The 15,980-nt window shown below is 46.2% G+C and overlaps 1 protein-coding gene across 3 annotated transcripts in view; it reads right to left on the reverse strand.

The window, feature by feature from the left end:
- Positions 1-443: 443 nt before the first annotated feature.
- NIM1K (NIM1 serine/threonine protein kinase) overlaps positions 444-15,980 on the reverse strand; it is a 73,914-nt gene continuing 58,377 nt past the window's right edge. For all 3 annotated transcript variants that reach the window (XM_043887618.1, XM_043887620.1, XM_043887619.1), the window contains 2 exons: positions 4,478-4,746; positions 444-1,310 (listed from right to left, as the gene is read on the reverse strand). In XM_043887618.1, coding sequence (XP_043743553.1) covers positions 561-1,310; positions 4,478-4,746 — 1,019 coding nt within the window. In that variant the 3' untranslated portion in view covers positions 444-560. The remainder of the gene's footprint in view (positions 1,311-4,477; positions 4,747-15,980) is intronic.

Below are 15,980 nucleotides of genomic sequence, written 5' to 3' on the forward strand. Positions count from 1 at the left end.
GTGCTCAGTCCTGTCTGACTCTTTGCAATCCCATGGACTGCAGCCCGCCAGGCTCCTCTGTCCATGGGGATCCTCCAGGCAAGAATACTGGAATGGGTTGCCCATTTCCTCCTCCAGGGGATCTTCCCAACCCAGGGGTTGAGCCCATGTCTCTTGTGTCTCCTGCATTGACAGACAGATTCTTTACCATTGAGCTAGCTGGGAAATTCATTCAGCAGTGGGATTCAAACCCACACCTCCAGGGGAGACTGCAACCTGAACACAGCACCCTGGACTGCTTGGCTATCCTATTTTGCAGCACCTTAAAGCATGCATAGCACGTGGTTGGCACTGTGTATATATTCTTCAATTAACTGAATGAAGGCTAGAGTTTGAGAACAAGACAAGATTGCAAACCAAGCTAGAATCTGAGCTAACAAACATTTGGGAGGGGCAGGGGGAAATGCATATCTTCAATTTAAATTTATTTAAAAATTACAAAAAGTCTCCACTCAAGTTGGTGAAAAAAATTTAAAAGCAGCAACAACGATCTTAGTTAATTACCAGCAGTCTAATGCAATTTATAAAATTGAACAAAATTTGGATGTGTGTCTTATGCCTCTATAAACACGGGATCCTTTCTTTAGGTCCTTGTCTTTAGGGTCTGGTAGTATCATTATTGGAACACTTTCCAAAGCCTTTTTCTTTTGGACTCTATGCAGAATAATTCGATAGACCCCTGTGATGGAGCTTCGGGCATCTCTCCCTTGGTTATTGCGAATGTGCTCTTCGGTAATGCCCAAGTGTTCTAAAGTGCTTTTGACCTCATTTTCTTCTTCTTTGAGGCTGCTGGTCTCTGACAAATGTTTGGGATCTAGCTGGAAAGGCTCCAAAGGGGTGGGGTATGGCACCCCTTGCATCCACTCATTGTTCATGATGGAGTCGATTCCGTACCTCTCCGTGGGTACTGGCTGGAGGACTCCCCGGATGAGGCGGAGGCAGGGCTCTGACACATGTGGAGGCACGCTGTAGGTGCCTTCCAGGATGCTCTTCTTCAGTTTGGCCACCGTCTCTGCCCGAAATGGCATGGTGCCAGTCACCATGAAGTAGAGAAGCACCCCCAAGGCCCAGATGTCCACATAAACGCCGACGTAGTGCTCATCTCGAAAAAGTTCAGGCGCTGCGTAGGGTGGAGACCCACAGAAAGTGTTCAGCATTTCACCTTTTTTACTGACTGTGCTGAATCCAAAGTCGCCCACCTTCACACAAGTATTATTGGTATAGAACACATTTTCTGCTTTCAGATCTCTGTGAATAATTTGGTTTTCATGCTATGGAAGAAGACAAAGAAGGGAAAGTTATCATTCTCAAAGTAAAAACCAATATTAAAGATACAGTAATTGCTCTGAAACAGTGAGGTGATGTTGGCGTAACAATAGAAATTCAATGGAGATCAACTTAAGTCATGTCAGACCTCAGACCTTGCGAGCTGCCCTGGCATAATCTTTAGCCAAATGTAAAACCCGAACCCTCCAAGCAGACCAAAGGTTCTGTTCTATGGAGTCAAGACAAGTCTGTCCCACACACATGGACTCAGGAATAAGTCCAAAAGTAAGACTTAGATCGGCTTCCCTCATAGCTCAGTTGGTAAAGTATCTGCCTGCAATGCAGAAGACCTGGGTTCAATTCCTGGGTTGGGAAGATCTCCTAGAGAAGGGAATGGCAACCCACTCCAGTATTCCTGCCTTGAGAATCCCATGGACAAAGGAGTTTGGCAGACTGCAGTCCACGGGGTCACAAGAGTCGGACACGACTTAGCAACTAAAGAGAGAGAGAGAGAAAGATCTAGATCTTGTGAAACACGATGAAACAGTAATCCTTCACCTCTGAGACCATATAAGGGTTTTCCTGGCTGAGCAATCTCTTGACTAGGGCCAGCCTCAAGAAGAAAAAGAGCCCTCCTCCGACCCCCTACCCCTGCTCCTTTGGATGGGCTCCTCTAACTTTATACAATTCAGGAGAAGGGAGCAAGTTATAGTGGGCAAGTTTCTGGCAGCAGATCCCATCCGACCCTTGCATTCTGGATCCAGACAACATTGAAGACTCTTGACCAGTTTAATGCCAAGGGCGCCTGGGAAATGGTTTTATGCTACTTTTCCGGATGGACCTTCTGGGGTAAGAATCCAGGCTTTGGAGCCTGACATTTTGATTAGTTCTAGGTTCAACTATACCGGCTGTGTATGTGAGTGTCAGCTTCCTTCTTTGTAAAACAGAACACTGAGTACCACCTCCTAAGGCTCTCATATAGACTTCCCTGGTAGCTCAGATGGTAGTCTCCCAGCAATGCAGGAGACCCAGGTTCAATCCCTGGGTCGGGAAGATCCCCTGGAGAAGGAAATGGCAACCCACTCCAGTATTCTTGTCTGGAAAATCCCTTGGACTAAAGAGCCTGGTGGGTTACACCCCATGGGGTGGCAAAGAGTCGGACACGACTGAGGGACTAACACACACACAAAGCTCTGTGAGAACTGTGATGCTTGTGAGATCTGTAAGTGATGCTTGTGAGACCTGTAAGTGATGCTGAACTGTAAGTGATGTTGTATCTGCAGTGTCCAGCATGGTCCCGGCATACAGCAGGCAAACCCAATAAAATCCAGATCTACGCCTGTCTTCCTCTCTCTTGGAGACCCAAGAGCTGGAGAAAGTCATGGTATGGAGCCTCAGAGGACTCAGCCTGCATTCTCGACTGCTAGATCCTCTCTGTTCTCCTGCCCAATCTCTTTTCCGAGTAGTAGGATGTGGAAGACTCCGACCATCTGCTCCACTGCTTCATATTTGTTGTTCAGTTGCTCGGTTATATCCGACTCCATGGACTGCAGCACTCCAGACTTCCCTGTCCTTCACTATCTCCCAGAGTATGTTCAAACTCATGTCCATTGAGTCGGTGGTGCCATCCAACCATTTCGTCCTCTGTCATCCCTTTTTCCTGCCCTCAAACTTTCCCAGCATGAGGGTTTTTTCCAATGAGTTGGCTGTTCGCATCAGGTGGCCAAAATACTGGAGCTTCAGCTTCAGCATTATGCGTGGTATAGGTCTGGCTTAGTTCTCGGCCTGGGGAAAGTCCACCCCAGCACAGAGTCACTTAGGTGACAATCGGTGGGACCACAGGTCTGAAACAGGCACCACTATCAAGCTTAGGTTCTCCCTTGCTCACTTCTTTTTCTTCCCCCTCTCCCTCCCAAATGTGATCTCAGGGTCCCTAGGTCACTAATAACCTGCTAATAATTTGGCCAGGAGCTCACTGATCCCAGTTCTTATCTCACGACATCCAAGCAGAGGAGCAAACTAGATACAGCTTCTCAGCTAACACAGATCCCAGACAAGTGTCTCTTCCTGCCAGTTACACTGAGAGCTGGGCAAACAGGGCGGCCAAAACTTCTGCACTAACAGAGTGGTACCAGTGGCGGTCAGGACTGCAAGTCCGAGTCCTCCTGTGTGCCCAGTAATATGGCTGTTGATGGAGAGGACACAGGAGAATCAGTTCATGGAGGGCCTGGGGAGTGTGCTTAAGGAGTTCCAGCTTTATCTAAAGAAATAATCAGAGAACTAAAATCAGAAAGACACAAGCAAGTGTTCGTGTGCTGAGCACGAAGTGTTAGTGTGAAGAGCTAGAAGAGTTCATCAAAGGCATGAAGATCAGTGCGGGCTGAGCCCAGACTGAAGAAAGCTTCAGAGAGAGAGACAAGCTGAGCTCGGTCAGCGTGGATGAGATCGGGAACGTGAGGTGTGAGAAGAGGGGAGAGGGCCTCCTAGATGCAGAAGGAAGGCAAGGCCAAGAAGCAGCCAGAAGCCAGCTCTCTGAGTACCAGGAGATGGGGATGGAGGAGTGGGTGTGGCCAGGGAATGGATGACGGTCATCCAGCTGCTCAGAGTGACTCCTGCCAACTTCCGCAGAAGCCAGGAGGCTGCCCTGTAACTGAGGCTCCTGGGCATCACTTAGGAGGTCAGGAGCACAATCCCAGCCAGACATCGGACTCTCACAGAAGGGACAGCTATCTGCCCTTATAAAGGACTGAAGCCCTCAAGGATGCTTAGATCAGGGGCCCCCGACCCCCAGTATTGGCCCGTGGCCTGTTAGGAACCAGTCTGCACAGCAGGAAGTGAGTGGCAGGTAAGCAAGTGAAGCGTCACCTGTGTTTACAGCTGCTCCCCATCACTCGCGTTACTGCCTGAGCTCTGCCAAGGGCATTAGATACTCAAAAGAGTTCGAACCCTACTGTGATCGCTGCATGGGAGGGATCTAGGTTGCAAGCTCCTTATGAGAATCATCCTGAAACCACCCCCTACTCCCTGGCCCATGGAAAACTTGTCTTCCACAAAACTGGTCCCTGGTGCCAAAAAGTCTGGGGACTGCTGGCTTACACAAAGGTAAACTAAAGCCCCATGCTTCCATCGTGGGGGGAATTGGAGCTAGATCTTCCCTCCTCACCCCGCTCACCATATGCTTCACAGCAGACACAATCTGGGAGAAGATGAGCTTGCTTTCTGGTTCTGAGAACTTCCCTTCTGTGCTGATCTTCCCAAAGAGCTCCCCTCCCCCTGCATACTCCATCACCAGGTGGAGCTTGGATAGAGTCTCCACGACCTCATAAAGGCGGATGATGTTGGGATGGTGCAGTTTTTCCATGCTGGAGATTTCGCGGGATAGTAGCCTTTGGGTTTTCTGGTCTAACTTGGTCTTATCCAGGATCTTAATGGCCACCTTTTCTGGAAAAAAAGAAAAAAAGTCAAAGGATGTGCCTGAGTTCATAGCTGCCTAGAACTGGAAGGAACCTAGTCCTTTTATTTTTATTTTAATAGACACAGAGGTTAAGTGGCTGTTTCTAGCTCAGAGAGCTCCTAGCAATTTTCGAGTTCAACATCGGTGCTGGTCCCTGGGATCAGTGTGACTCTACCATGTACAGGTTTTAATGCCAACTTCTGCCTCCCAAGGAGGTTTCAGTTTGGTGAGGTTTATCCAGTTTTCTGGATAAAGCACTTCTACATAGCCAACAGAGACTCTCTTGATCAGGCCCAAGCCACCCCTTCAGCCTCATTGTCCATCACTCCTGTCCACGGTCCCCACCTCCCCATGTACCCTTCAGTCTGTTACAGAATGTTTTGCAGTTCACTGAAAAGGTCTTGTATATTCACACCTGGGATCTCTTCTCTACCTGCATCTACCAGGACTATTTCTCTATCCAGCTCATCACTCCTTCCCTATCTTTACTCGGTTAATGACAGATAATTCTTCATGGCCAGCCTCAGAAATCACCTCTTCCAGGAAGCCTTCTATGACACCTGTCCCTGGAAGATGACATCCAATTTCTGTGTATTCTCTGTACAATAATCTCAGCACCCTGCCCTGTAAACGATGACTCCTTACTCGTTTCTTCCTCCTACCCCCTTCCCTGCCTGGGCCGTGTTCTGATTTGACTTTGTCAGTGCCCGGCACACCATGTACCAGCATGGGAAACATCAGTGCTCAGTGTGGGTGAAGTGTTAGAGAGCCATGAGGAGATCGGCACTGCAGGGTACCGCTGGTGGGAGGACTAATTGGTAAAATGGTTCTGGATTGTAGTTTGGTTTTACATCTTGAGAGCCTTAAAAATGGTCGAACACTTGACCCAGACTTCTTCCATTTTGGCAGTTAATCTTAAATAATCTGATGCATATACAAGATTGCTTGTGTAAGAAGACGTCGGTGATACAGAGAACAGCTTAGGTGTCTAGCAAGAGATATAGTTAAAGTGTGGTTCACCTATTTCCGCAATGGTACAGAGCTATCAAAATGGTAAGCACAGTGATTAAAATAATGATGTTGATCTTTATTGATGGACATGAAAAGACATTCAACATAGAACATGTGAGGGGACTTCCCTGGTGGTTCGGTGGTTCAGTGGTTAAGAATCCGCCTCCCAATGCAGGGTACATGGGCAGGATCCCTGGTCCTGGAAGATCCCACATGCGGCGGGACAACTAGACCCATGAGCCAAACTACTGAACCCCGCACTCCAGAGCCTGTGCTCCGAAACAAGAGAAGCCACTGCAATGAAACGCCCGTGCGGTGCAGCTATAGAAAGCCCGCGTGAAGCAACAAGGACTCAGCACAACCAACAAATAAATAAACATGAAAAACAAAGAACGTGAGGAAAAATACAAATATGCATTTGCATAGGAAAAAAAAAAATCTGGCAAGATGATAACACACCAAAGTCCTTAGAATAGTTATATTATTAATAGGCGGATCACGGATGGTTTTCCTTTTTTAATTTTCCTACAATTAATTATATAATTAACATCAATAAATTATGTATTAAAAATGGTTAATGTTTGAAAATGAATGAATCTCTACTAAAAACTGACACTTCATTTTTTTTTGCTCAAACTGGACCAGACTTTGATAAGAACTTTCTAGGCAAGAAAACTTCGGAGAACACAGGACGGGCAAGGCACCTATGTGACCTACTTGAAAAACAATTTCTTTGAAGAACTCTGGCACAGTGGTTGTCCTCAGTCGCTCCGTCATGTCTGACTCTTTGTGACCCCCATGGACTGTAGCCCACCAGGCTTCTCTGTCCATGGAATTCTCCAGGCAAGAATACTGGGGTGGGTTGCTATTTCCTTCTCCAGGGGATCTTCCCAACCCAGAGATCTAACCCAGGTCTCCTGCATTGCAGGTGGCCTCTGAGCCACTAGGGAAGCCCAAGGACACTGGAGTGGGTAGCTTATCCCTTCTGCAGGGGATCGTCCCAGCCCAGGAATCAAACCGGGGTCTCCTGCTTTGCAGGAGGATTCTTTACCAGCTGAGCTACCAGCTGAGCTTCTATCTTACAGGCGTGAAAATGGAAGCAGCTAGTTTAAAGTAAGAGTGTCGGCGGTTTTGTTAAAGTAGGTCTTCCTGCCCGGAAGACAGCGGCAGGGTTTCCCGGTGCCTGACGTACTGGGATGCACACGCTGGCTTAGGGTGTACGCAGTATTGCAATATCATCCGGGAGGCTCTACCGAGCGGAACCCTGTGGGCTCCCGCGCCCTCCCTCCGCAGACTCTCCTCCAGGCAGAGGGACGGACCGCCACGGCCAGCCCCCCGGGGTAGGGAGAGATGGATGGGGGGGGGGCGGGGGGCGGGGGGAGGCTTGGGAGGGATGGTTGGGGAGGTAGGGCCCCACCCCCGCCTCGTCGTGGCTTTCCTATTCTTCAGTCTTTGGGATTAAGAATCCGGGCAGCTGTTCACTTGAAACAGAAACTGGTTTTGCGTAGCCCGTTGGGCGAGCTGTTATTTTATTAATTTTTTAATAATTCGCACAGCACACAATCCACCCATGGTGTGCAATTCCATGGCTTTTTAGTACACTTGGAATTGTAAAGCCATCCCCACAATGCAGGAGACCTGGGTTTGATCCCTGGATCGGGAAGACCACCTGGATGTAGGGCGCGAGCTGTTCTTTTTAAGGGCTGGAATAATGAATTCCGTCCTTGAGTCTGGCAGCTTGACCCTAGGAGAGGCCGCCTCTCCGCCCGGTCCTCCCAGCGCCCGCCCGGCTTCAGTTCAGGGGCGGGTCCTTCTCTGCCGCCCCCTCCCGCCCGGGAGCGGCACGCTGGCTCCTTGCGCTGCGTGCAGGTCAGGCGGCTGTCTCCACCCGCCCTTAAACACCATTGTGGTTTTGGTTTTTCAATTGTATACCTGAGTGGGTGTGAGCAGAGGCTGCCCTCCAGGGGCCGGGGTCAGAGTGAGGCAAGAGAGGAGCTGTGGGGGGGAAGCCCTTCCTGACATCCCACACCCTATGCCTGCTCACTCTAGTCCCAACCTGCTGCCTCCACTTGTGTGCAATCAGATTCTAGCCATGCCTCCTCTAACGTTAATGTACAATCACAGGAAACATTTAAAAAGCCCTGGGGTTCTGGATTGCCATTCAGTAGTAGAAATCGCAGTTCCATGAAGAACTGGGTCTCTAAGGCCACCCCTTCAACAAATGTTCAGGCAGTACCTACTGTGCTCCAGATGGTGAGGAAGACAGACATGTGAGACAGAGGGACTTTGAGAAAAACCTTAGTGCACTGTGGCACGTGTTAGGAAGGGGTGCAGACGGGAGAACAGAGAGCTCCCCACTCAGAAGTGACACGCCCTGTGACCAGGAGGTGAGGAAGGAGGCCCAATACCTGACCACGGGAAGGAGAGGGTGTGCCAGGTCTGGGCAAGATGTCCTGTTTGTGTCTGAGGATCCCACTGTGTTGGACATTGAGAATTGGAGGGGTGGGGTGGAGGGGAAGGAGTCACTAACCAGCCGGAGCAGTAGGCAGGTGTCACATTACTCAGAGCCTTAGAAGTTTTTTCAAGAAATGTAACCTTGGGTCTTCCCTGGTGGTCCAGTGGTTAAGAATCTGCCTTCCAATGCAGGGGAAATTCGAGTCCTGGTCGGGGAATTAAGACCCCCACGTGCCTCAGGGCAACTAAGCCAGCCCGCCCCACGCCCTGTTACTACTACTAGAGAGAAGCCTGTGCACTTCAACAAAAGGTCCCACATGCTGCAACTAAAACCTGATGCAGCCAAATAAAGAAATATTTTTTTTTAAAAAAGAAAGAAACGTAGCTTTGAAGGAAGGCAATGAAAAAATAGGTTATACGTGAAAAAAAATGTTGCCTGACCTATCAGTAAGCAAAGAATGTTGCAGCCATCAAGCCTTCACATTACAGCCGCTGAAGGTGAGCCCTGAGGGAACTGAGGATGGAAATGGGATGCCAGCCATCAAGCAGTCAGCCCTGCAATCACCCCCATCTGCAACCCCAGCCCCCTGCACCCAAGGAGACTCAGGATGAGAAAGCACAGGATATTGGCTCCATTAGCTGAGGTGCATATCCAAGGAATGATTTCAATGAGTCCAGACTCTTGCATCTTCCCAGACATAGAAAAGCGCTGAATTCCTTAACTTGGGATATCTGGTTCTCTTTAAGAGTAATCTTTTGAACTTCTGATTATCTGGTCTTTCTTGCAAGAACTCCTATATATTCTGACGACTCCTTTACCACTTCAGAGCAATCTCTCAGAGATATCTGAGAGACTGTGTCCCCCTCTTAAGTCCTCAGTTTTGTCTGCTGAATAAAAGATAATTTTCAACTTTTAGACTGTGCTTTTCATTTTCAATTGACAAGGACAGGTTAAGAGGTACAAACTTCCAGTTATAAAATAAAGGTCACAGGGATGTAATATATATTTTAGGGAATATAGTCAATAATATTATAATAACTCTATATGGTGACAGATGACTTATGGTGATCATTTTATATTGTATAAAAATATTGGATCACTATGTTGTATATAATTTCTTTTTATCAGGGAAGCCCATTATAATATTGTAAGTTAATTGTACTTCAAATTTTTAAAAAACTGCCTTTATTTTTAGAGAAGAATAAAACATTTTTATTCTTAACATTTATTCTTAAAATGTGGGAAGACATTTTAAGGTTTTAAGGGATTGTCATAATCTGATTACCATTTTATTCTTTTTTAAAAAAAATTTTTGGCTGCACTGGGTCTTCCTTACAGTGAGCAGGATTTCTCTAGTTGCAGCTTGAAGGTTTTCCTTGTTGTGGAGCACAAGCTCTAGAATGTGCAGGCTCTCTAGTTGTGTGAGGGCTTAGCTGCTCTGAGGCATGTGGGATCTTAGTTCCCCGACCAGGAATCAAACCCATGTCCCCTGAATTGCAAGGTGGAGTCTTAATCACTAGACCATCAGGGAAGCCCCTGATTTCCATTTTAGAATGGGTACTCAGGCTGCAGTGTGGGGAATGGATAGGAGCAGAGGATGCCTAAGAGCAGGGCAGTGTTTTCGGAGGTGATGATAGCAATGGCAGAGAGCGGACTCTTGGTAGTGGCAGAGAGGAAAGAAAGAAGCAGAGAAATTTGAAAGGCAGAGCTCCCCTTTCTCTAAATTTAGTGAAAGGACTGGCACATTCTTTAAACCAGGACTTGCAAACTCAAATGTCTCTAGAGGCTAGGGTGTAAATAAGGTGGCAGGCTTACTGTAAGGCAACAGGGAGTGGTGGGGACTCTGGCGTCCTGAGGAATACATGCCTCAGAGCAAAGGGGCAGCTGCTACTCAACTTCAGACAATTGTTACTATTGGGAATGTAGACTCAGTGTTGCCAAATCGAATGTTTTTCAAGAGACATCGGAATTGTAATGCAATCATTCTAATCATTAAATGTCAACAACTACTTCAAAGTTTTCAAACTTAGAGTGGATCAACCAAAAATCTGTCTTTAGGACCAAAGAGATAAGGGGAAGGAAAAGATACTAGAACCTAGAGAGTGCTGTGTAGAGACAGCTGCTTGAGAGGAGCTGAGACCACTCTTCCAGAGTACGGCTGACCCAAATCAACCTCACAGTCAGGCTGGGGGGACAGAGCTCAGATTCTCGCTCTCCTTCCTTTGATCCCCTGCAAGATCTCCCTACAAACCAAAGCCAGCTAGAACCTAGAGGACTACAGGCTGGGATAGAGAGGAAAATGAGGCGTGGAAAATGGACCTGGGGAAGCAGATGGGAGATGTCCAGCACAGCAGGCTTGGAGGGTGAGAGAGCAGGATGCAGTCGAGTGAAAAACAAGGGGAGGTACCCCGAGTCATGGAGTCAGGGAAGATTTTTTAACACTTTCCCTGGAGTCTAAGTGTTAACTAGAGGAAAGTAGGGGAGAAGCAATAAGAAGATATATACATATGGAGGTGAGTATATATATAGGGGTGTATAGGGATGTATAGGAGAAAAGACCTTGAGGCAGGAAAGCCCCTGACACCTTAGGGGACTGGTCTATACACCTTTTTGATTAGCTTCCCTTACTAATAAAACATTTTTAAGCACTGCTCTAATATATGTATATTTACAAATTAGATGCATGCACTATTTATATCTTTTTGCCTTTTCATACTGTTCATGGTGTTCTCAAGGCAAGAATACTGAAGTAGTTTGCCATTCCCTTTTCCAGTGGGCCACATGTCAGAGGAGAAGGGGATGACAGAGGATGAGATGGTTGGATGGCATCACCGACTCAATGGACATGAGTTTGAGTAAGCTCCAGGAGTTGGTGATGGACAGGGAGGCCTGGCGTGCTGCAGTCCATGGAGTCACAAAGAATTGGACATGATTGAGTGACTGAACTGTAACTATAAATATACACACTGTTAATATATGTAATCATAGATATTAAAAAACCATGCAATTACAAATAAATATTAAAAAGGCTTTAATATTTTCCTCCCTCATCCCAGTGGGCACCCCCACTTAGGCACCTCCTGGGGTACATGAACCCTACTTTGGAGACCACTGCCTCCGAGGAACTGAAAGCAGAGAGTGGAGCTGGCACTTGGGGAATGAAGGAAAAGATAAGCCAAGATGAAGCCGGAGAGTCAGTCAGGACCAAAGTCCCTGAGTCATATTCTGGACCTCAGATTAAGGACATTGAGAAACCATGGGAAAGCTCTTTTACTTTTTTCTTTATTTTATTTTATATTGGAGTGTAGCTGATCAGACGGTAAAGAATCTGGGGAGACCTGGGTTCGATCCCTGGGTTGGGAAGATCCCCTGGGGAAGGGCATGGCAACCCACTGCAGTATTCTTTTTTTTTTTTTTTTAATCTTATTTATTTATTTTTTTTAAATTAGTTGGAGGCTAATTACTTCACAACATTTCAGTGGGCTTTGTCATACATTGATATGAATCAGCCATAGATTTACATGTATTCCCCATCCCGATCCCCCCTCCCACCTCCCTCTCCACCCGATTCCTCTGGGTCTTCCCAGTGCACCAGGCCTAAGCACTTGTCTCATGCATCCCACCTGGGCTGGTGATCTGTTTCACCATAGATAGTATACATGCTGTTCTTTTGAAATATCCCACCCTCACATTCTCCCACAGAGTTCAAAAGTCTGCTCTGTATTTCTGTGTCTCTTTTTCTGTTTTGCATATAGGGTTATCGTTACCTTCTTTCTAAATTCCATATATATGTGTTAGTATGCTGTAATGTTCTTTATCTTTCTGGCTTACTTCACTCTGTATAATGGGCTCCAGTTTCATCCATCTCATTAGGACTGGTTCAAATGAATTCTTTTTAACGACTAAGTAATATTCCATGGTGTATATGTACCACAGCTTCCTTATCCATTCATCTGCTGATGGGCATCTAGGTTGCTTCCATGTCCTGGCTATTATAAACAGTGCTGCGATGAACATTGGGGTGCACATGTCTCTTTCAGATCTGGTTTCCTCAGTGTGTATGCCCAGAAGTGGGATTGCTGGGTCATATGGCAGTTCTATTTCCAGTTTTTAAAGGAATCTCCACACTGTTCTCCATAGTGGCTGTACTAGTTTGCATTCCCACCAACAGTGTAAGAGGGTTCCTTTCCTCCACACCCTCTCCAGCATTTATTGTAGTATTCTTGCCTGGAGAATCCCCATGGGCAGAGGAGCCTGGCGGGCTACAGTCCACCGGGTCGCAAAGATTCAGACACAACTGAGTCTCTAAGCACAGCGCAGCACATAGTTGATAAACAACAATGTTGTGTTCGTTTCAGCTGAACAGCAAAGTGATTTCAGTTATGCATGTATCCATTCTTTTTCAAATTCTTTTCCCATTTAGGTTGTTACATAATATTGAGCAGAGTTCCCTGTGCTACACAGTAAGGCCTTGTTACTTACCCATTTGAAATACAGCAGTGTCAATCCCAGACTCCCTAACTATCCCCCCTGCCCCCCACCCTTCCCCTCTGGTAACCAAAAGAAACCACTAGAAAGTTTCAAGCAGAGCTCGCTTACATGACCAGGCTTGCATTTTCTAAAAGATCACTTCTGGCTGCAGTGTGGATAAACACGGATGAGGGAGACAGATTACAACAGCTTAATCAACTAGGATAGGGTGAGACATTTAGAAGGCGGAGTCAGTAGGACTGGGGGTTCAGCTAAGGTTTAGGGTTGAAGAAGAGGTCAAGGTTTCTGGGTTGAGGAACTGAGAGGATGAGGGCATGTGCTGGAGAAGCATCTTTATTGTTGTTGGCATGGATTTGTGTGCTCCCTCAGCATCTCTGCTCTCTCTCTCATCCTATTCACTCAGCTAAAACATACCTGGTTACACCCAGCCTCTCACCTACTCTCTGCCTGTGCCCATGCAGTGACGATGATGGCTTGTCTCACTTTGAATTCATGATTTATTACCTTGGGTGCGTCTGTAATGCTCCTGGCAAACACTTTATTTGTCTGGTCCAATAACACTCCTACACATTTAGATGATACTTTCATGGCTTCTTTTCTCCCATCAGTTCTTTAATACTTTCTCTCCTTGCTCATAGCTGAGTGACTTTGCTTTCTATTTTATTGAGTAAAGAAAGCAATAAAAGAGAATTTCCTCAAGTCTTCCAACCTACCTGAATCTGTGCTCATAAACTCTGTCTTCCTTTCTGTTCCTCTGGATAAACGGTCCCTGCTCTTATCTAAGGCCTGGCTAAGATGCCTCTATGTGTTGAATAGATTCCATCTACTCTCATCTACTCAAGAATAGGCATCCAAAATTTCTTCCTTCTCTCCTGCATCATCAATTTTAACCTTTCTACTTAATCTTTTCCATCTGCATACATTCATGCTATTTACCCATCTAAAAAAATGAAAAATCTTCCCAACAAAAATACATACATGCTAGCAAAAGACTGTACTAGAATATTCATAGTAACATTATTCATAGTAGCCCCAAATTGGAAACTATCCTCATGTTCATCAATAGTAGATTGCATAAATTATAATATATTCATACAATGAGCTGCTGTATAGCATAAGAATGAAACATCTAAACTACACAAAATAATAGAAATGGTTTTCCCCCAGTTTTTTTTTTTTTGGCTATGCTGTGCAGTTTGCACCAGCGATTGAACTAGGGACCCTGGCAGTTGGCTCCTAATCACTGGACCACCAGGGAAGTCCCTGGTTTTCACAAATTTACTATTAAGCACATGAAATAAGACAAAAGAAGACACACTCTATGAGGTCATTTACATAAAGTTTTACAGGTAATCTGTGATGTTAAAAGTCAGGATAGTGGTTACACTTGTTCAGTCGCCACATCATGTCCTACTCTTTTGAGACTCCATGGACTATAGTCCACCAGGTTCCTCTGTCCATGGGATTTCCCAGGCAAGAATACTGGAATGGGTTGCCATTTCCTTCTCCAGGGGATCTTCCAGACCCAGGGATCAAGCCCGGGTCTCCTGCATTGGCAGGTGGATTCTCTACCACTGAGCCCCCAGGAGAGCCCAGTTATACATGGGGATGTAGTAAATAGAAGCGGGGATGGGGAGCCTCTGAAGTCCTGGGGATGTTTTCTCTTGAACTTGGTGGTGGTTATATAGGTCTTTTTTAGTTTGGAAAATTCATTTAACTGAATATTTCAGATTTAAAACTTGCGTTTTCGTGTTTATGTACACTGAACATCTTTAAAAGTTTTTGAGAAGCCACAGAAAAACCTCTCTTGACCTCACTTTCCCCTTCAGCATTAGACCTCTTTTTCTCATTCTCTGTATAGAAAAGCTCCCTTAGAGAGTTGGTTCTATGTCACTGTCTCCGGTTCTCCCACTATATATATTTTTTAATTTATCTGTTTATTTAGCTGAGTTGCCAAATAAATCTGAGTTGCGGCACTCAGGCTCTTCTTTGCAGCGCACGTGCTTCTCTCGTTGTGGCGTGCTGCCTCCGGTGCCCCTCAGCACGTGGGATCTTAGTCCCCCACCAGGGATCAAACCCGTGTCACTGTATTACAAGGCAGATTCTTAACCCCTGGACCACGAGAGAAGTCCCACCCTCGTTATATCTTGAGCCTAAGAGATAATGCTACTAAAAAATGCTCTTCTCAGAGTCACCGCTGACCTCCAAGTTGCTAAGAACAATGGCCAGTTCTCAGGCTTCATCCGTCCTTCTAGAAACATTTTTGTCACTTAGTTTCTGAGAAAACACACACTTGTGGTTTTCCTCTTACCTCTCGCCACTTCTTCTAAGGCTCCTTTGCTGTGTTCTTTTCATCTGCCCAGCCTCTAAATGTTGGACACCTGAAGGCTTAGTCCTTGGCCATCTCTACAATCATCTCCTTGGTGATCCCAGGTGCATAAATACACCTGCCTATAAGACCTCTCCATGGGGTTGTCTCAGTTTGGGTTCCGAGCAGGTCATGAGGTAGTGATTCAACTGCAAACAGTGGATGAGGAATGATACAACTGTACCCAGCAAACAGTGGTAGAAGAAGGAGGAAGTGAGAGAGGAAAGGAAAGGCAGCCAATTAAAGATGTGTTACTAAGCAAGTTATCAGTTAATTCTGCATGACTGTTGGCATAACTGACACCATCCTGGGCCCATACAATTCCTCCTGTCCTTCCACTGACCCTATCCAGGACTTTACCATGCAGTAAATCACTTTTCTGTTGTCAAGAGCTATGTAGTTAACATTGTTGTTTAGTCACTAAGTTGTGTCTGACTCTTTGTGTCCCATGGACTGTAGCCTGCCAGACTACTGTGTCTATGGGATTTTCCAGGCAAGAATACTAGAGTGGGTTGCCATTTCCTTCTCTAGGGGATCTTCCCAACACAGGGATCAAATCCAGGTCTCCTGCATTGGCAGACGTTGGCAGGCAGATTTTTTACCCCATAGATATTGTTTAAGGATTGTTAAGTTCAGGTGGCCTTTATGCTCTGTTAGTTCCCAAATAATGATAAAGACTTTTGCTGGCATATTCCCAGTACCCACAAGACTCGTTACCTTTTCAATCATCTTGATTTAGGAATACACCTCCTGTTTTAAGCGCATACGTACCCCCATATCCTAGGTTAGCTCTAAAATTGTCCCAGTGGCCCTGCAGTGCAGAGTACATCCTACAAATGCTTCCAGATCAGTCTGTCCAATCCTGATCCCACTTTATGAGTAAGTTACCCTTTAAT

The sequence above is a fragment of the Cervus elaphus genome, chromosome 25 (assembly GCF_910594005.1).
Source record: "Cervus elaphus chromosome 25, mCerEla1.1, whole genome shotgun sequence".
In the NCBI taxonomy this organism is placed as follows: Eukaryota; Metazoa; Chordata; class Mammalia; order Artiodactyla; family Cervidae; genus Cervus; species Cervus elaphus.